The sequence below is a fragment of the Gymnogyps californianus genome, chromosome 17 (assembly GCF_018139145.2).
Source record: "Gymnogyps californianus isolate 813 chromosome 17, ASM1813914v2, whole genome shotgun sequence".
Lineage (NCBI taxonomy): Eukaryota > Metazoa > Chordata > Aves > Accipitriformes > Cathartidae > Gymnogyps > Gymnogyps californianus.
Window position 1 is genome coordinate 15,882,745 of NC_059487.1, and position 19,724 is coordinate 15,902,468.

A 19,724-nucleotide genomic window follows, 5' to 3' on the forward strand; every position below is an offset into this window, starting at 1 on the left:
TGCCCTTTGGCGTCCATCATCCGCGTTGGCCTTGTCTCCTCTCTGCCTGCATCGTGCCTGGCACACCGCTTGTGCCAGGGCACTGTGGGCAGGGGCAGGCAGTTCGCTTGCCTTTTTGGCGTTGCCTTCATCTGGAGCCGTTGGTAAATTATTAATGATAAGTGGAGCGGATCGACGGGTGATTGGGCCAGTCGGTGCACGGCACGGTGCATCCATAGCAATGGGAACGGGGCGGGAGTCCCGGCAGGAGAATTTGTGGTCAGGACCCATGGTGACTTTCCCTCTTAAGGATGTCGTGGGGCTGAGAGGGTCATAGCCATCCCTGGCTGTGTACGTGCTCCTGTGGACCCAATCCAAGGTCACGGATGGGCATTTATATGTGGAATTATTTCCCCTTTTGCAGTTTGTGCCCAATTTCCAGGCTGTGCCCAGCCTGCACAGCCCGACAGCTCCGCAGGAGGGGTCTGTCACGGAGGGAAAAAGCCTGTTGCTGCGAGTGGCTGGGACATTGCCATCCCTTGTCAAACCCGGTAGAGGAGCATGTGGCTGTGCCGGCCGGGCAGGGCTGCCGGTGGCTCGGGAGCGGTGCCTTTGGCATGGTGTGTTCCCAGGCTTCGCTTTCCCCTTCCCGTGGCCATGGGCTTCCGCCTCACCCCCACTCCCGGCACCGCCGACTCGGCCTCCGCTCATCCCATGCTGGCTGCTGTGTTGACACGGGCCTTTTTTTCCGGAGCTGGAGTAGGACACTTCAAAAATGCTCCCACGAACTTCTAAAAAGGTACCTAAAGCTGAGCTGGAGGCTTCGTCAGTGAAGACGCTGCCAGCCTCAACCTTCACCTGCCACATCCTAGCCCCGCTCACGGGCAGGACCTGCCTATATCTTCTCCTCCCGCTGCTGGTTGTAAAAGGGTTTTCACCAAAAACATAACGAAAGTGTGGAAGGGCGCAGGCTGTTGTCCGGTTTCAGCGTGTGTTACTCAAAAACAAGTGAGAAGTTTGGACATTACAAAAAAAACCAAAACAATGGGCTGATTTCTGCTCTCTGGCTCCGGGGCAATTCCTCTGGGATCCCTGGGGTTGTATCGGTGGCCAGGGAGCGGAGTTTGGCTCTCGCTAAGTGGTTTATGGGATTTTTATTTTTCATTTAGCCAAAAAATAAGAAGGGAAAAAAATTCAAAGAAGTATTTGGTGTGGAAAAACAAAAGACGTTTGAAACCTCCTAAGCTGGCCAGAAAGGATCCCTTTGAGGAGACAGATGTGTTAAGGGGAACGAGAAGTGTTCGGGAGCGGGGCTGAGCCGGGCACCTTGAACGCGGCGGTGGTTTTGGAAGGGATGCTCGGCACCAGCCCCGGTTCCCGTGGTTTGGTGTTCGCTGCCGCGGGGTGTTCAGCAAGCAGGAGGTGGGCAGCCCGGCTGTTGGTGAGGTCTGCCCTGTGCGTTGCCCTTCACCAGTCATCCTCAAGCGCCCAGCAAGGCGGACACAGAGGTTTTTGTGGTCTGTCACCCGTCCGACGGTAGCCCTCCTCACCTGTGCCGGGGTGTCTCGCCGCTCGGGGTGCGAGCGTGCCGGAGGGCGCCGTTTGGCGTGGGGGACCCCAGTGCTGGCCCTCGCTCCCCTCTCCTGCTGGGACGTGTGCCCGGCCCAAGGGGCGAAGCCACGGCACGGTTGTGTTTTGGCGCTAGCCTGGATAAAGGCATCAGCTGCGTGGTGAAAACCAAGGGGAAACCCCTGTTGTAAAGCGCAGAGATCGTGTTGTCTTCAGCTTTCAGTTTGCTGGTCTTTCGTCTTTTTTTTTTTTTTTTTTTTTTCCTTTTTTCTTCGAGCAATTTGACTGAGGATCGCTCAGAGGAACAGAGGTGCCGGGAGGCAGCACAGGAAGGAAGGGGACTGGCATGTTCATCCCCGGAGGGTCGGAGACAGTAGCAGTGCCCACGTGGGTGAGAGTGGAGCAGTGATTAGGCAAGGGGCTGCAGGGACCCCTCTCTGTGCCTGCTCCGGAGACCATCTGTCCCCGGGAAGGAGCCACTGGCAGTCAGGCTGCAGCTCCTACCCAGGTCTCCCACCGAAAGAGCCCAAATTAGCTGAATAAACGATCCCTATGTTCAGGACCAAATGCCAGAGAACTTGTTGCCAAGGCTGGAATTTCTCACTTGATCTGATTAACCGTCGTGTCCGTGCAAACAACCACATGTGTATCACCAGCCGAACACATGCCAGAAGCTTTTGCCAGTTCTTCCCAGAGCATCTGGGCTGCATGCGATATGCAGTGCCTGATCCCACATGGAAGGTCACCGGGGACACCTCAGAAAGGACTGTTGGGCCCTCGTGTCCCATGTGTTGATGGCACGGCCGGTGATCCAGGCACACGGGAGATGCTTCCCCGACCTGCGCTGTCCCTCTGGGCTGCCCGGACAGGCGGGATGAGTCTGGATGCTCGGGGCATCAACTCTGAGTTAAATGATGCTAAACGTGATCTCGTGGGAGGAACTGGGGGTGACGAGTCAAATCTGTGTTTTAAAAAAACCTGTGTGTGTGGGAGAGAGGTGTTGAGCAAAGGCAAAGAAGGCATCGGTTGGCACTTCCCTTAGTCACGCTGTCGGTGCCTGGCTGAGCGTCAGCATCGTGTCCCGACCAAGGTCTCAAGGCCGTGGTGGTCTGGAAAATGCTCTTGTGAGCTTGATGCTCTCGTTGTGGAGGCTCGGAGGACTCCTTTCCCCCGGGGCCATACGTGGCATCTCCCGACGCAGCCCCCGTCCTCCGACGTATCTTTGCTTGTGCTGTCGGGAGGGGAGGAAGGTACTTGAAACCAACTGGGGACAGAGCCAGCCGCGCCGTGGGCTTCGTCCTGGCACCGCCGAAGTGGAGGGGTGTCCTGCTGCCCGCTTCCGTTGGGAGCGAGATTGGGCCTTCTGCGATAATTCCTGATGTTCATTATTTATAGAGAAGCCAAATTGAATTATTAATACGGAAAATTCAGATAACATTAACAATTCTCAGTTTATAACAGTTTCCCATTAATAAGGAAAATTGGAAATTTATCACTACATCTGTTCATTAAAACTCACTATTTTTTTTTTCTTTTGGTGTCTTAAATGAAAGCAGAGAAATAAACGAAGGGGAAAAGCCATTTATTCGCTACTTCTCTGGGCAAAGTCAGCCCATAATTTTTAATAAAGTCTTTGCCATTATATGTGGAGGGGAAACCAGCCTATAATGAACGCAGCTTTTCAGCCATGTCTGTGGCGTTGCTGGACTGCGGAACAAATACTCGGAAACATGTCCCATTTGCATGATGGTTTTCTAATTTCCCTCCCTCCCCAGCACCTCTCCTTGCTTTCAGCATGTGTTGCTCCCGGCTCCGAGGAGTGAATTTTAACGCCTCCCCTGCTTCTTTCAGAGATGGCGGATTCCTATACCTGTAAAGGTGGAAGGAAAACTGCAGGCTCTAACAAACCCGCTGCCAGCAAAGAAAGCAGGACGGAGACAAGGATAAACCCGCCGGCAGAGCTGCCCAAGCTCGGTAAGGAACTGGGTTTTCTTTCTGCGGAGGTGGATGGGGCAGAGGGGACGAGCCTGGTGGCAGGGGTTGGGGGGCGGCTGCCAAAACGAGGGGGTGCGAGTGCGTCGGGTCTCAGTGTGCCTCTGCTCCTCGCTTTGATCCACCGGCGAGGGCTGTGCTGGGCCACAAAAGCCCCAGGCCCTTGGAGCTGCGGAGAGCCGGTCCCTGGGAACGGGAGGGGAAGGATGAAGACGGTCTCTCCCTTTCGAGAGGCGTGCGTCTGGCTTAACGAGATGGGTGTCTCACCGCCTATTTATCGTGTTGGTAGCTAAGTGTTACATCAAAGGATGGAAAGGCTTAAATGAGTTCAGACCATCTGCTGTCTCCCGTGTCACGGCCCCCGGGATGGAGGCTTGCGAGCGTACGAGCCCCGGGGGACCCGCTTGCTAAGGGCTGTCACTCTGATGGATAGCTGATTTCTCTATCCAGGAATCTCCAGGCCCAAGGAGGTTTTTTCTCCTGTCTGCCTATGCTGGGCAGATCCCCTCTACGGGCGTGGAGAGGCTCTCGCTGCCTTTACCTTGCTCATGGCAGCCCTGGATGCCGAGGGGTGCCTGCACGCCGGGCGAGGGTTGGACCCCAGAGCTGTATCTCGGACCAGGCACCAAAAATCAGTGGCCTCTCAGGGAAACGCGTGTGCCCTAGATGTTTCCCAAATGCCACTCTTCCCTTGGGGGAGTTGAAGCCGTCATTGCTAGCAGAGGGGTGTAACTTATTGTGAAGGGGAATGAACTCCAGCTGTCCGCAGTGTGAACATACCTGTGTTCAGGAGAGCGTTTTGCCCTGCGCCACACCTTATCAGCACCTTCAAAAGTAGAAAAGCCCTTTTTTTTTTTTAGCCCTTGCTTCTGGTTTAGATGGACTGAAAGTGATGAAGTGGAGTGAAGGACACTCCGTGATGAAGATATTTCGTTGCTCTCCCTGGGAAGGTGCTGGAGGTGGAAATGTCTGCCAGGGTTCACTTCATCGGGGTGAATTAAGCTTGATGCAGACAGGGACCTCTCCTGCAGCTGCTTTGCTGGCCCCCCTCGGATGCAGCAGCCTGGTTTGCGCAGGGAGCATCCTTTCCAAGCCAGGTCCTGATCCAGAGAAGCCTCGAGTCCATCGGCAGGCCATCCCCGGTCCCTGTTTCTAAAGAGCACGACGTTTCCACCTGGCTGACTCAGCCCAAAACTGCGGTAACCTGCTGCAGGGGCGCACAGCCACGGTGCCAGCCATAACACTGAGCACCGTCGGGTTCGTGTCTCCTGCAAACGCCTGTAAGGGTCGGGGTTTAGCACAGCCAGTGGTTGGTAGCCAGGAGTGGGATGTTGGGAAAGGAGATGTTTTCTGCTCCTCCCGTCCCTGTCCTCGCTGTCCCCAGCCGGCAGCTGATCAACAAGGGCATTGAGGGGTGGCTAGACTGGGAGCTCTCGTGTTTGGCACGAAAAGTCCCCAAAAGTTTTGAAACTTGTGCAAGTTGTGAAAAGGAGAGGAGAGCTTTCACCCGAGCTTCTGTGCAAGCCATGACCCCGGATATGCTGGGCTCCCGGGGAGAGCTGCTTAGAGGCGCAGGGTCGTGCTGCTGTGGGACATTGCAAATTTGGAATATTTTGAAGTGTTTAGGAGAGAAAGCGAAAAACAGGGACAGCAATAAGCAGGTAACTGCAGCGTTGTGAGCTTTGCTGCAAATCCTGTATAATTTGGTGGTTTTTCATAAACTCCGAGCTCGTGGAGTCCCTTGATGTGCAAGAAACATAGCTCCATTTCATGTGTAGGGTGAGGCCCTCGCTTACACGAGTGTGGAGAAAAAGTCTGGTCTAAGTATGCACTTGGGAGCATTGGAGAAAATACAAAATGCAGAGGGCAGCTGCGATGCGCAGACATCCTTCTCAGGCACTCACTGAGAATTTTGAAATGAAACCTGCACTGTTGCTCCAGAACTAGCACCGTTTGGGGCCAAGCTTGCAAAAGCCTCCCCTCTCCTTAGGGCCACGAGCCCTTTTGGGGCCGGAGCCAGGCACGTAGGAGTCCAAACCAAACGAGGTGTTTTCGGGACAGCTTGGAGGCTGCCTTGCAGGGGGGCAGGTCAGTGGCTTTTTCGGGACTTTTTCTTATAGTCCATAAAGGTCACCACCTCCTGCAGACAAGGCCTTCTGGGCTAGAGGGATTCCCAAAGGATGCTGCGTCACCAAGAGATGTTTTTACGGGTATCAGAGTGGAGCAAACCAGCTGGCGTGACTTCAGGGGACTGGAAATAAATGAGCCAGCTGTCTTGTTTGCTATTTTACCCCTCACTGCTGGGGCAGAAGGCATGAAAAGGGAGAGAGTGTGTGGTTTTGGCACTGCCTTTGTAGGTAACTGGTTGGCTGTTTGATCTCTCTCCCTTGTTCCAAAAAAATCCTGGATTGGCTTCTGAGTACAGCCAGTGCCTGGCTTGGAGCTGAGCTCCAGTTTCTCAGGAGCTTGATGGATTGCCGGCTCGGCTTCCAGCCTCTTCTTCTTACCTGATTTTCACCAGAGAAGGGTGTTTTACAGGTTGAGTTTAGTTTTTTTTAATCTCAATTATCCTCTCCTAGCTGTTCTGGGGTTTCCTCCTCAGGGATGCTTTTTGGCTTGTTGCTGTTCTCATAGTGAATGGCTTTTATTCCCAGTCCTGTTCATTAAGCCCTCCCAGATCTCAGTCTCAGTTTTCTGTACATGGCATTTCCCGTTGGCCGCTCACATCTGTCCAGTTCATCTTTGGGCTACACTGACTCACAGCATCACTTAAAATTACAGATTAGCCCTCAAAATGCAGCTTAAGGCCTGCCGGCAGCGCAGAGCCGTGGGGGGATGGCGCTGGGCAAAGGGAGCGGGGTCCTGCCAAGGGTCCCCAGACCCGCAGGGTGACCAGGGTGCTGTGTTCCTGCTTGGAGTGATGGGAGGCTGGATGTGAAAATGGATTGATTTGGTGAACTGCCTTCAGCCCCTGCATACAAACCCCGGCGAAAGTTGTCGTGGTATTTGTAGTGCTTTGCTCAATCCATTTTGGGTGTGAAGTAGGTGAAATTGGGGAGTTTGCTGCCGTTGTGAGCCAAAGTGTCTGGTCTGGGGCTTGGCAGTTTAATGTGCTTGTATTTGGTGTGCCCCATCACGTGACATCGGACACTTCGTAGTCTGCCCTGGTTGCGGTGTCTGGTTGAACTGGGCACGTTTCTGCCCCACTGGCATTCAGTTCGTGCTCAGGATGCCGTCAGAGTCTGCTCTGAGCACACGCAGAGCCGTGACCCCTCACAAAGATGTCCCCATGGCTCCTCCTCCCCACCCGAGTCCCCCGAGCGCTGCCTTGCCCAGTCTTCGCCCCCCAGCCATCCCCATCCCCGCTGCTCCCCCTGTGCTCGTCACATCCCCTGGGCCAGCGTCCTCCTGCAGCCCTGGGGCTGCTCAGCCACAATGGCCGTGCAAAGGGGATGGGGGATTTCTGTGCTCGACAGCCTGCCCAGGGCCCAGCGTGCTGACCTAGGCGCAGATTTCTTCTCTTAAGTAGCGTAGTTGTTGAAGGATTTCTTCCAACCCAAGTGGAAGGACGGTTTTCCAAAGCAAGCCCCAGCTGTGCTGAAACTGCTCTGTGTAAATGAAAGGAGAGGGGTCGGCAAACGCCAGGAGAAGCAGCCATCTCCCATGCAGGTGTAGGGGCTGCGCACTGAATTGCAGGGGAGCTGGCATTGCCTTCCAAAGGGGAATCTCCGTCCTTGCCAGGGCAGGGACACGGCAGCCCAGAGCCGAGGCAGACCCTGTGCGGAGTGAGGGAGCTGGCCGGGCGGCGGGAGGCTGGAGCCAGGCAGCAGGATTGCCGGGACTGCGGCTCCTCCGGCACAGCTGGCCGGACGGCGGGTGACGTGCACTGTGTCTGTTTGCAGGAAATGCAACCAGTGACAAAACCGAAGGCAGGAAGAAAGGACGACCCAAGGCCGAGAACCAGGCACTGAAAGACATCCCCGTAAGACCCCACGCGCTCTGATCCCCGATGCCCTCCCTGCCTTGCTCCCTCTGACTTGCCCTCTGCGTCTTACTGCACCACGCACTCCAGCCAGCCCACTCTGGGGTTAAACCTGTTTTCCTGGTGGTTTAATCTTCAGAGCAGCCTTGTCTTGGGCTTGGCAAGATCTTGGCCCCTCAATCCCCTCCATGCAGGCATCCAGCATCCTCCAAAACCTTGGTTAGCGAACAGTACTCCCCTCCAGCCTCCCTTTCCCAGAGCCATGCCCAGATGAGCTGGATTCTTTCGCAGCCACGTCAGTTTTGGCTAATGATCCAACAGCACTGGCAAAGGGGTGATTTATTCCCCGCAGAGTTGTGCAGTTTAATTCCTGCACGGTGGCATGGACAACACACAGAGCAGTTTGTCATGGGAGCATGGGCATGGGGTGATTTACTGACTAGATGAAATGTGGGGTGGTTAAATCACCCGGGCGACTTCTGGCCTGATTTATTCCCCAGCCTGGTTGGGAGCATACGTGTGCTCTGGGAGGCACAGCAAGGTAAATTCTTGGGAGGAATCATTAGCCTGTAGAGCCTGCAGCATCTGTCCCAGCACCTCTTGCTGGAGGGAGGACCGCTGCACTGAAACACAGCCCTGGGGTCCACTTTGCAGCTGCGTGGTGGGAAGGGGTGGACAGGAATGATCAGAGGTCTCATGTACCCCCCCCAGCCCCCTCGGGATGCACTGGCACACACCCGGGCACGCGATGCTCTTCGCTCAGCTATGTCTCTTGTCTCTCCTGTTCCCAGCTCCCCCTGATGAACCAGTGGAAGGACGAATTCAAAGCCCACTCCAGGGTGAAATGTCCCAATTCAGGCTGCTGGCTGGAGTTCCCCAGCATTTATGGTTTGAAGTACCACTATCAGCGCTGTCAAGGGGTAAGGAGACCGGAGGGCTGTCTGGCCTTTCCAGTGGCCAGCTTTTACATTATCATCTACAGGGTAAAGCCCCTCTCAGGCCTTAAACCCCAGGAGAAATGTGCGATTAAAACGGGGAGGGCACAGATGGGCCAGGGGCTGTTCGCAAGGTGTGTACGAGAGGGACTGGGGTCCCTCCAGCTCAGTGTGCGGTCTGGCCTGGGGGGATCGTGGCCCACTGGTAACCGTCTGGAGGGGCAGAAGGGTATTACACACGATTTGTGTTCATGCCTGCATCAGAAAAAGGCTGTCCCTTTTATGGTCTTAACGTCCGTGCTCACCTGTCTCCCTGTTCCACACAGGGTGCGATCTCGGAGAAGCTGACTTATTCGTGCTCGTACTGTGAAGCTGCCTTCACCTCCAAAACCCAGCTAGAAAAGCATCGGCTCTGGAATCACTTGGACCGGCCAGTGCCAACCAGCAAAGCAGAAAACAAAGTGCCGAAGGCCATTGGGAAGAGCAGTGGCAAGAAAAGGTACCAGGCTGTGGCTGGGCTGCATGGTGGTGGCGTAGGGATGGCTGGGAGAAGGGGAACATGCCCGCCTCCATTCCCATGATCTGGGCTGGCGAGGGGGGAAGAGGTGTCAGGACATTTGTCTAACAACCCCTCTTTAAACAAGCCCTCTGTGCTTTGCCCTAGAGCTGCTGAGAGTTCAGCTTGCCCCACCATCCATCCCAAACAGGCAAAGACGGAAAAAGCCGTGGCCCAGGACCACACCGAGAATGGCGAGTGCCTGGTGGAGAGCCGGGAGAGCAAGGAGTTTCAGATCGCAGCAGCTGAGGCAATGGCAGCCGCCACCCCCACGGCGAAGTCCTCGAGCGGCAAGGATGCCGTGCAGCACGGGGGCAGTCAGGCCTCGGTGCAGGAGGAAGACCCCGAGAGGATGAAGCACAGTAAGATTAGAGCCCGGGGCTACGCTGGTTCAGGAGCCCCGAGAGGGGTGTCCCGCGGGAAGGGGCTCTGCTCCAGCCAACACTGCTGCGAGTGTTTCTCTGAATGTATCCAAGCCATGTTTCAACATCCTGATAATTTGCCCCCCCACCCCAGTTTCTTGCAGCTCTGCTGGGAGTTAAAAACTGGTTGCAGCTGTGGTAGAGGTGTTTCTATAGGACCTATAGGATTGGAAATGGATTTAATTCCCTGCAGCACAGCAAGCTGCTGTGTCAGCCCGTCTGTCCTCACTGAGTGTGGCAGTTTAAACCAGGGTGGTTCTGGCAAACCCATTTTCCTGAAGTATTGGGACAGGGTAAAGGAGGCTCACTGTCCATTGCCACTGCGGGGCTGGCAGGCAGGGCCATGGTTGTCCCCATCATGGCATGGGTTTACACTGCTTGCAGCACCAAAGCGAACCATCCCCAGCCACCTTAGCTGCTGAGGCTGTGGAAACCACGTGGCTTTTGGCACTAGACAGAGCCACCACTTCCACTCGTTGAATTAGCTCTGGATACCGTTATTTCTCCTGGTTTTGTGGGGTGGGAAGCAGCATCCTGTTACTCTTTGGTGGGTGGGTGCTTCATTCAACAGCCCCTGTGTTTCACAGTGGTAAAGGCCTCCTCAAGGTGATCCGCTCCTCACATGGAGTGTGTGCCCACCCCATGCCCTGGGACTGCTGAAGCCCCCCTGGCAGTACAGTTATTTGACCAAATCTCTCTCTCTGTTTCTCTCTTTTGAGTCAGGAAGGAAACAGAAAACTCCTAAGAAATTTACGGGGGAGCAGCCGTCCATCTCGGGGACATTTGGACTGAAAGGTAATACGGGGACGACTCTGGTCAGCTGTAGGGTTGTAGCTTCTCCCTGGGGCATTTCAGGGAAGCCCCTTCCCCAAGAGCCTTTCCTGTGGTGTAGATACGTGACAGCCACCCGGAGCCTGGGGATATCACGCTGGAGGAGCTGGTGCCTTTTACCATAAGAGTGTCATAAAGGGAATGAAAGGCAGCAGCAGAGCTGGCACTGATGACAACCCTGTCTGCTCTGCTCGGGAGCCTGTCACTGGGAAATGAAGGAAGAGAGGAAAGGATCCGGGTATGTCCAGCTGTAACACAAGAGTAACGAGCCGCTGACACAAGCAAGACACGAGAAGCATCATCTCATCATCATCCCACCGCCCTGGGATGTCACAGTATTTCCAATGGCGTCGAGAAGGATTTCTGCTGCGTAGAAAGGCTGGGTGACGCATCCGTCCCTCAGACATTGTCTCCAATGCTGGTCGCCCACATTAAAGAAAATGAATTCAAGGGGGAAGAGACGTGTTACCAGGATGTTTTCCGAGAGGAGGCTGCTTCAGCCTGACAAAGCAAGAGCAAGTGGGGCTGTGGTCGTGCTCCGTGAATACACCTGGCTGGGCTGGAAAGGAGGGAGGAAACCTGGAGCATCCCTGGCACGAGAGCAGCTGGATTCGGACTGGCTGTGAAATTCATTCAACCAGGGAAATAAAAAGCGGATTTCCAGGCACTGCAGGAGGCAGCACCTCTCAGTACAAGAGGCGCTCAGGGGAGAGGCACTAATGGCTTTAAAGGAATTACACACTTACTGAAGAGCAGGCTGGATGTGGTCTCTGCGATTTCCTGTCCCCTGGCTCCTGGGAAGTCTGGGGTTGTTTCCCTTAACTTCCCCACAGAGGGAAATGTCTGCTGTGGGTTCTTCAAGAATAAGCTGGTTCCCCCCAATGACCTGCTGCCTCAAATGGAGAGTGAAGATCAGGCAGGCGTTTGCCTACGTCCCCCGGGTTCAAGGCGACAGTTTGCTCCCCAATGACAAGGGTGCCACCAGCCCGTCGTGGGGTGCCGTCTCCATTCAGATCCTGGGTTTGCAAGAGCCACGACCCACAAATTCAGGGACGTGTGGACCCTCGCGGGGCAGATGTGGATCTGACCCTGGCACTCACCGTGTTGCCTCCAGCACCTTCTGTGGAAGCGCAGGCACAGAGCTGAACTGCGCATGGATTTGGGGGCGGTGGACCCAGGGGGGAGCCTCCTTCCTCTCTTCACCAGCCTTTCCAAAGTGTCGTTTGCAAGTTGTGTTTTCCATTTCTTATGTCAGCCCAGGAATTGCCAAGGGATTCTGCACAGCAGAGGGGGATCGGGCAGCGCTGCCGCTGCCGGCATGCCCTCAGCATGTGCTGAGCCTCCTCCTGCTTGCTTGGCCCTGCTCGGTGCAGGGAGGATGCTTCGGTGGTTGGCAGCGCTGCCTTTAGCAGGCTGAACGGGAAGCACGCACTTCGCCTGTGCAGTCGTGTGGGGATGAGGCACAGACAAGGTGGGAGGGTGGATGTGTTCGGGAGAAGCTGGCTGAGAGCCTGGCGCTCTGCCTGCACAGAGAGCCCTGCCTTCAGGTTCCTCTCCGCTTTGCAGGCAGGCTTGCTGACAGTCTGCTGGCGACCCAGGGTGGCTGCGCCAGGTTTCCTCTTCCCTGTGCGCCTGTCGCCCGGTCACCCCTGCTCTCCTTCTCTTCCTTCCTGACCCTTCCCAGCACCCAGCGGGACCGGGGGAGACCTGTGTTCATCGTGACAAGTGCATACAGATCCAGGGATGAACGGTCCTGTGGGATCTGGTGTTTGGGATCCCAAAGTTTGCCCAGTTATCTAAGAGGGACCCCAGTTCCTTGGCATAGCAGTTAGACGGCCTTTCCAGTGCAGGAGCATAAGCAGGAACATCACTTTTATATCCTGAAATTGCTGTTCCAATTCCCTCTTTCAGTTTCTTGTAAAATGCCCTTTTGCCTCCTCCCCAGCCTGTCTTCCCCACAGCCTGCCTTCCTAGAAGCATCCTACCCCGCTTTGCCATGCTGTTTCCATAGTTCATAAACTGTCTGGGTTGGAGGAAATCATTCTGGTTATAAAATACCACAAGCTGTTATGATATTGCTTGTCATAATTATGGACCTGATCCTACACATACAGCCTTGGCAGACCTACAGCCAGCTCAGTGTCCCTGGGTTAGAGGTAGAGATTTTTTACCTGCTAAATGCAAGTTGGTCTGGGGGTATTAAAGCAAGTACTGAATAAAAATCCTCTCTCTCTACAGGTCTCGTCAAAGCAGAGGACAAGGCGAAAGCCCATCGAGCCAAGAAGTTGGAGGGGAACACCAACACGGAGGAGCTGAAAAAGAAGCCTCCAGGAGCTGGTGTGAAGAAGGAAATGGCTGTGCATCTACCAGCAGGTGAGGCTGGTGGAGGCAAAGCACAGGCAGCGGCTCTGTGTGCAGCTTAGCTGCTTATCCTGTGCTCTGCTCCAAGCCTGCATGGTCCCCACCTTCACCCGCAGCTAGTGATCCCCACACCTCTGCTGGCCCAGCGGGCTGTTTGCTGGGTGAGTTTTCTAGCAGGTTTGCGAGCAGAAGCAGCACAAAATCAGAAGTAGGAGCACGCAGCTCCTGCCCTTTTGAGGCGTAGCACAGATGTGGGAACAGCCGCTGCTCCTAAAATATCGGTGCAGCCACAGTTGGCGTCCTGAGAAGGGGGTACCTTCGCTGCAAGTGTTGGGAGTTGATAGCCAAATCCTGGTTCCACCTGGCTTCACTGTGACCACAATTTGGGTCAGCATCTGGGATGATGGCATTTTTCTAACATCATCTCCATGAACGATGCCGGTGCACAACTCTGGGCATGATTATGGCTTCCCCAAGCCTCCGAGGTGCAGCCTACACCCTAGCGCAGGTTGCTGACTTTCCCTGGGAGCTCTGACAGGAGGAGGAACGCAGGATGTGCGAGATAAACACAGCTGCAATGCCTTGCACTGCTTTCAGATTCAAATAAACGACTCTCTGATCTCACAGCCATGCAAAAGCATCCAAATAAACAGACTTGGCGGATTTTATTCAGACCAGGCTTCCCTTGCTGGAAGCCCAGCGCTGTTCTGCTGAGAACACAGCGTGAACTCTGGACCTGGGAGCTGGTTTTGGCCCCACGTATCTCTTATTTCGGGTGTTTTTTAAGCCGGTCACAGCCATTCAAATAAACAGATGCCTGGAAGCTAGCACTCCAGCTGCCTGGGTGTCTGTCGGGAAGAGGATTGCCAGGGAAGCTTTCCAGGCACATATCTGGATGGAGCTGAGACGCTCACCTTTGTTTCACTCCCGCTAATTGTTTCGTTTGGCACGGGGGAATTATTCCACGCAGGGCAAGATGAGGTGGCTGAGGGCATCATCGTGTTTTAACTCCCAGTGTGCAGGATAGCAGCGGGGTTGGAAAGGTGAACCTCCTTTTCCCCGTGAAATGCCGGCAGGTCAGGTAACTCCACGTAAAGTGGCCCAGTGACCCAGTTTGCTCAGGCAGCTGCAGGAGCTGTGGGGCAGGCAGAGCTGCAAGTGTCTGCATGGTTTGTGCCTGGCTTCGCCCGTGCCTGGGAGAGTGTTTCTCTTTTTTTAACATCAGGAACTTTTCCCAATTCAGTGCTTTTCAACGTAGCAAATCAAGGCTTAACGCCAGGTCTGTCCTCTGCCGAGCAGCCCAGGCAGGTTGTGGTCTCTGCGGCTGGGTGTAACGCCTCTCTCCTCTCCCTCGCCAGCAAACCCCGAGGACCAGTGGCAGCGGGAGATCAGCGAGAAGGGAGAAGTCGCCTGTCCGACCTGCAGTGTTATAACCAGGAAAACTATTGTGGGGCTCAAAAAGCACATGGACGTCTGCCAGAAAGTAAGGACTTGCTTTATTCAATCACGCGCATATGGATTTTGGAGGGGAATGGATGTGTACATGTGCCACTCATAAATGTGTACTGGTGCTCGTAAAACCAGTTCTGGGCTGTGTTTGATAGAGCACTTGCTAGTCATCTTCAGAGAGCTGGCTGCCTTGCATCAATTCAGAGGGATTTGGACACCTAATTCTCAGCGATTCTGAATCCCTTTGTGGTCTGGGCCCCTTGCCCCAGTGTTTCCAGCAGAGTCGGGTATTTCTAGTAGCTAGAAAATACCTTATTCCCTTCGTTTCTAGTTTTAAGGCTGGAGAGCTTGTTGGGGTTGTCTCTAATCTGACCTCCTCCCGAGTCCTGGCTGTGGGATTTCACTGTGTGCCATGCCTTGCATCAGGCCAGATAAATTGTGGTTGAATGAGAGCACGTCTCGGGGAGACACCGAGCTTGGATGTGCTCAGGCAGGCTGTCAAGACGCAGGATTTCAGTAATAATGCAGTGAAAAATTGTCTCTCTGCCACACCACCATCCATCAGCGCACAGGATTACATCTTCATCCGTCACCTGGTGTGGTGCAGAGCCATCGCCACAGAAAGCCAACGTGGGATCGATGCCTCCCGCTTTGAAAATATGTGGCTCAGCTTTGATTCCACATTCATTTTCTGTAAATGCCTCCTCAGCCTTTGCCTCGCTATTTATACAGCAGTGGGAGGCTACTCTCCCTTTCAGACCCCATACTACATCAAATGCCGGGCAGAATTCTGCCTCCTCTGACGTCCTCCTGGCTTAAGCGTAGTGGGGATCTTGGCCATCACTGCTCTTATCTCCTGCGCTTTGGAGCTTCTCCCAAGCCAGGCAGGCTCCACGTGGGCTGCACGGCCAGCCGGCCTGCTGAGCGTGACTGTGCCAGAGCAGTCAGGCCTGTCTTCCCCGCTATAAATAGGCTAGTGGGTGTTCAGCCGAGGAATCAGGGCTCCAGCCCAAGGAGCGGGTGTTTTCTCACCCTTCCCCGGGAGGCACGGTCCTTGCTAGAGCTGGCTGTGCTGCTCCAGGAGCTGGGATGCTTTGCAGCGTCCATGCCAGAGCAGCCTGTGGCCCAGGGAGGACAGTCCCCAAGCTCTGTGTGTGTGACCACAGGTCCAGCTCTCGGCATTTCATCTCTGAGATGAACCTATGGCATGTCCTTAGCAAGGCCCCGCTGCTACGGGCGTGTGGTATCCCCATCAGAAGTGACCCTGGCGTGCAGGCACCCTCTCAGCTTGGTCTCTGCTTTAATGATTGAAGTATTTCTTAGCTGGAAAATGGGAAAAGGATATGCAGGCTCCCGAAACTCTTATAAAACAATGGAAATTGGTTTCTCCATTTCTTGCTTGTCCCTAAGCAGTCTGCCCTGTTTCCTTCAGTTTTGGAAAGGAAATAAGGGACGGAGATGGTTGCAACATGCTTGGGCCTGAAGGAGAGCAGGGCGGGTATATCCTCCCGACGTCCCAGGTGGGAGGGCTTTTTAGAATACGGACATGGCATGTTCTTCAGCGTTGACCGGAGGAGTAAACCCCAGATTGGCTGGTATTGGCATCTGATGAGTCAAGGAGCTTTTAGCACCCACCTTGTTAGGATCAAGTACTTGGGTCTGGAACAAGATTAACCGATGGGAGCACAGGTACAAGTGAGTCATTCCCGACTGGCTGCAGTGAGTTTATTCTTCATTTCCCCAGAGCTCCAGGATGAGGAGGGATTTGCAGCTCCATCTTCATTCCCTCTCCAGCTTCTAGTCCAGGCTTGATTGAAGGGGAAGTGGTGAAGGTCGAACATCAGCCAGGCAGGAGGAGCAGGAATGGCCATGGCTGTCCAGGCACCGACTCCCTGTCGAGACATCCTGTCTCTTGGTGCCCAGAGCGGTCACTTCCTGAGTCAGTAAATTCTGGTACCTGCCCCAGCAAAAGTCATGATCCGCTTACTCACTTTGCAAGTTCCCCTCTCGTTGGTGTGTGCATTTAACACATCTCCCCAGTCACTCAGGAGGCCAAGTCGGGTCAAACAGCAGAGCAGTATGAGGCGGGAAGTATTCTGCTATGATCATGTCCAGCAGTGACTTAATTTCAAACAGCCCAGGCACCCAGAAAGCGTATCGTATGCCAGCATCTGTCATAGTTAATAGGGCTGCAGAGCACAGTCTGCTAACATATTGGTAGATCAAAGCATCTTCTCTTTCCTAACCCCTTAACAGGAAGACTAAGACACCAGGTCCAGATGTTTCCAGCCAGTGGGGCTTTAAATCTACATCCAAAGTGGAATGTTTTCCAAAAATTGAGTCATGTGGGTTTGATAACAGTATCCAGGACAACAGAGAGAAAACTCTGAGCTGCAGGCTGGGATTGGGATGGGGGACAGGGACGCTGCGTTGCCTGCTGGGCCCCACCGCTGGGTACTGCTGCAGCAACAGCTACCCATGGGGTTTATTGACAAGCGGCAGCAGCCCTGGGAAGAATGAACGGTGGACTGTGGCCTCCATGGTGACTTGCCTTTAATTCCTTCAGCTGCAGGATGCCTTGAAGTGTCAGCACTGCAAAAAGCAGTTCAAGTCCAAAGCTGGGCTGAATTACCACACCATGGCTGAACATGTCAGCAAGGTAAGAGAGCTGGGCTGCTCTTGTCTCGCGCCTCGTTTCTTGATGCAGATGCAGAAGACGAAGCAATCGGCAGTCCGCTTTCCTTTGTCTTTGTAAAGGAGGGATTCACAACGCCATCTTTGCAACATTTCACATGCTGCTCAGTCCAGACGGTGGCCTTCCCCCTTCCCTGCAGAGCAAAGCCATTCCTTCCCAGGCAGCTAGTTAGGCTCACATTGATCCTGGGGAGTAGAGCAGAGGACTGGAAAAATAAAACAGGATTTCAAATCCCAGAACAGGGGAAGATTCAGTGAGTACGGTGAGGCAGGTTTTGAGTGGCAAAGCTCTGCCTCCAAAACTGTGCTCGCAAATCCGGGACTGATGGGTTCTGCCTTGCATGAATCTCAAAATCCACTCTTTAGCTCTCCACCATGCATGTGAGAAGTATCCACAAAATTTATCATGAATAAAATCTGGCAGGCACCAATTTAGATGTTGTTCTTAAAAATCTGGTTGTGTACGTCTCCAAGATACCACGGCAAGGCATAACCGCATTTCTACGTGTCCCGTGCTTACCAGTTGTGACTTGTCTTTTACCTGTGCATTAATCTCCTGCTCTTCAGTCTGGCTGGTGAATCCTCTGTGCAGGAACTGCTCCTGGGTTTCTCAGCTGGCCCTTGGGGTGCAAACACAGGAAAGGCATGAGCAGATCTGGCATCTAACGATGGAGGCATTGGCATGCAGTAAAGCAGTGGGAGACCCGGCTCTTCTAATGAGAGGTTCCCCCCGGCCAAGGGCAGCTCCTGCGAGGCAGAGGTTTACCACCCACTCCTGGCACAGAGGACATGAGTAAATGGTTGAGTCTGTCGCTTCTGTTACTTCCTTGTTTCCAGCCTGTTCCTGTGGAAACCGCTGGACTTGGTGAACAGGAAGAGCGGGAAAGGCTGAGGAAAGTGCTAAAGCAGATGGGAAAACTGAAATGCCCCAATGAGGTACGAGAACGATTCCTGTTTCTCGTTCTGTGAAAAGGTGGAAGGAGTGAGTCCCGATGCAGAGGGGGACGTGCGCTCTCCAGGCATCCCTTGGCACGCGCTCAACTTTTCTGCCTTAGCTCAGCCATCCCGGTCCCCGTCCTGCTGGCTCCGTGCGCTCTGGCGACGGGCCGTCCCGGCAGGAGGGTGGGCGCAGGGCAGGCTGAGGAGCGCTGAAGGGCAGGTTCTGCCTCCTCGAACTCAGGAAGGGGCACAGCTGGCGCTGTCCTGGGCACAGCGTAAAACCAAACCAAACCGCACCGAAAAACGGTCACGAGCCGGTGGCAGACAAGTCACGAACAGGTAACGGGGGCGTGTGGCAGAGGTTTGTCCCCGCGGATGCTTTACTCTCCGCGCAGGCAGTGCCTCCCTAACGCCTTCCCCTCCCGCTGCCCGCCGTGCGTCTGTCCGGGGAGCTCTGTCTCTGTCGGTGTGTTGGGGCAGGTAGTGTCCGGAATGGGGGCTGCTCCCCCCGTCCCTCCGTGGCACCATCATGCCTGTGCATGGCTTTTCAGGGGAGAGGGGCCGGCTGGTGACCCCCATCGCTCAGAGGGGACGGGTTGGCGGAGCTGCTCTGTGGAGCAGGCTCCTTGGGCCACGTTCCTCCCTGGAGCAACGGCACCGCCACCGTTTCGACATGGGCATGTGAAGCCCCAGCCCTCCTTAACCCTCCCCTTCTCCCCATCTCCGTAGGGCTGCGTGGCCAACTTCTCCAGCCTGATGGGCTACCAGTACCACCAGAAGCGGTGTGGGAAGCAGCTCACCGAGGCCGACAAGCCTGTCTTCAGCTGTCCACACTGTGGCAAGAAGTACAAATCCAAGGCCGGCCACGACTACCATGTGCGGTCAGAACACACGGCCTCGGTGAGCCCCCCGGACGCCTCCGCAGCCCGAGGAGCGGGGCCATCCCCCCCTGGGGGTGACTGCAGAGCTGCAGAGCCTGTGGGCAGGACAGAGCCGGGCAGGGCCGGGCCGGGCAAGGCAGGTGCAGACGTCGGACCGATCTTGTTTTCTCCCTCACATCACCACGCGCGTGTGTTGTACCATGCAGTGTCGGGGTACAGCCCCCTCTGCCCCTCCGAAAAAGCAGGATGCTGCATTTACAGGAGCGGAGCGGTCGGCAGCGTTCCCCTTGCCTGGTGCCCGCGGGGCTGTGCTCCAGCCCACCCTGCATCCATGCTCTGCAGGGAAAAAAAAAAGAGCTCAGGCCGCTCCCTTGGCAGCAAGCAAGCGCCGGCTGCTTGCCAGCGCTGGGGTGGCAGGATCCGTCCCTGGGGAGCATCCTTTTCTGTTCTGTTGATCCCTACTGACAGTGCATCTGACGCTAATAACTCCCTAACTCTAATAAATGGAGACGTTTATACACGTGGGAGTGCAAAAGGACGTAATCAGTCTAACGCATGGCTGTCTGCTGGGCTGAGGGAGGCGGGAGTGCTCTCCTTGTTCCCGTGCTCGGGTGCAGAGGCACGCCAGTGTCCCTGCAGCCCCCGCCTGCACAAAGCAGTCTGCAAACGCACAGACCAAACCCCGGCATCCCCATCCCGGAGCTGGACAGCTTGCTGTTTCACCTCTCGTCATGCCCTTCCTGACTCTGTCTCTGTTGCAGCCTCCGGAGGAGCCAGAGGTGAAGCCAGAGCCCAGCCCCATAGAAGATTTTGAAAGGACCCCGAGCGGCCGCATCCGTCGGACGTCGGCCCAAGTAGCCGTCTTCCACCTTCAGGAGATAGCGGAGGATGAGCTCGCCAAGGATTGGACCAAGCGAAGGATGAAGGACGACCTGGTGCCTGAAACGAAGCGGGTGAGAAGCTTGTATTTCTCCTTTTTTTTTTTTTTTTTTTTTTTTTGCACTAGCTGTACACGGAGATCCTGGGACGCTAGCGTGGCCCCAGCTGGCTGAGGGCTCACGTGTCTCATTTTCTGTGCCTTAAATCAATTAGCTGTGATGGCAAATTTATTGCTAAAGAGCTCACCCAGCACAG

General features: G+C 55.0%; 1 protein-coding gene across 1 annotated transcript in view; it reads left to right on the forward strand.

Moving 5' to 3' along the window:
* Positions 1 to 3,401: 3,401 nt before the first annotated feature.
* ZNF512B (zinc finger protein 512B) overlaps positions 3,402 to 19,724 on the forward strand; it is a 29,461-nt gene continuing 13,138 nt past the window's right edge. The window contains exons 1-12 of the mRNA XM_050907433.1: positions 3,402 to 3,522; positions 7,443 to 7,522; positions 8,314 to 8,442; positions 8,784 to 8,956; positions 9,122 to 9,375; positions 10,159 to 10,230; positions 12,505 to 12,639; positions 13,986 to 14,110; positions 16,643 to 16,735; positions 17,608 to 17,706; positions 18,439 to 18,726; positions 19,352 to 19,543. Of these exons, the coding sequence (XP_050763390.1) occupies positions 3,402 to 3,522; positions 7,443 to 7,522; positions 8,314 to 8,442; positions 8,784 to 8,956; positions 9,122 to 9,375; positions 10,159 to 10,230; positions 12,505 to 12,639; positions 13,986 to 14,110; positions 16,643 to 16,735; positions 17,608 to 17,706; positions 18,439 to 18,726; positions 19,352 to 19,543 (1,761 nt within the window). The remainder of the gene's footprint in view (positions 3,523 to 7,442; positions 7,523 to 8,313; positions 8,443 to 8,783; positions 8,957 to 9,121; positions 9,376 to 10,158; positions 10,231 to 12,504; positions 12,640 to 13,985; positions 14,111 to 16,642; positions 16,736 to 17,607; positions 17,707 to 18,438; positions 18,727 to 19,351; positions 19,544 to 19,724) is intronic.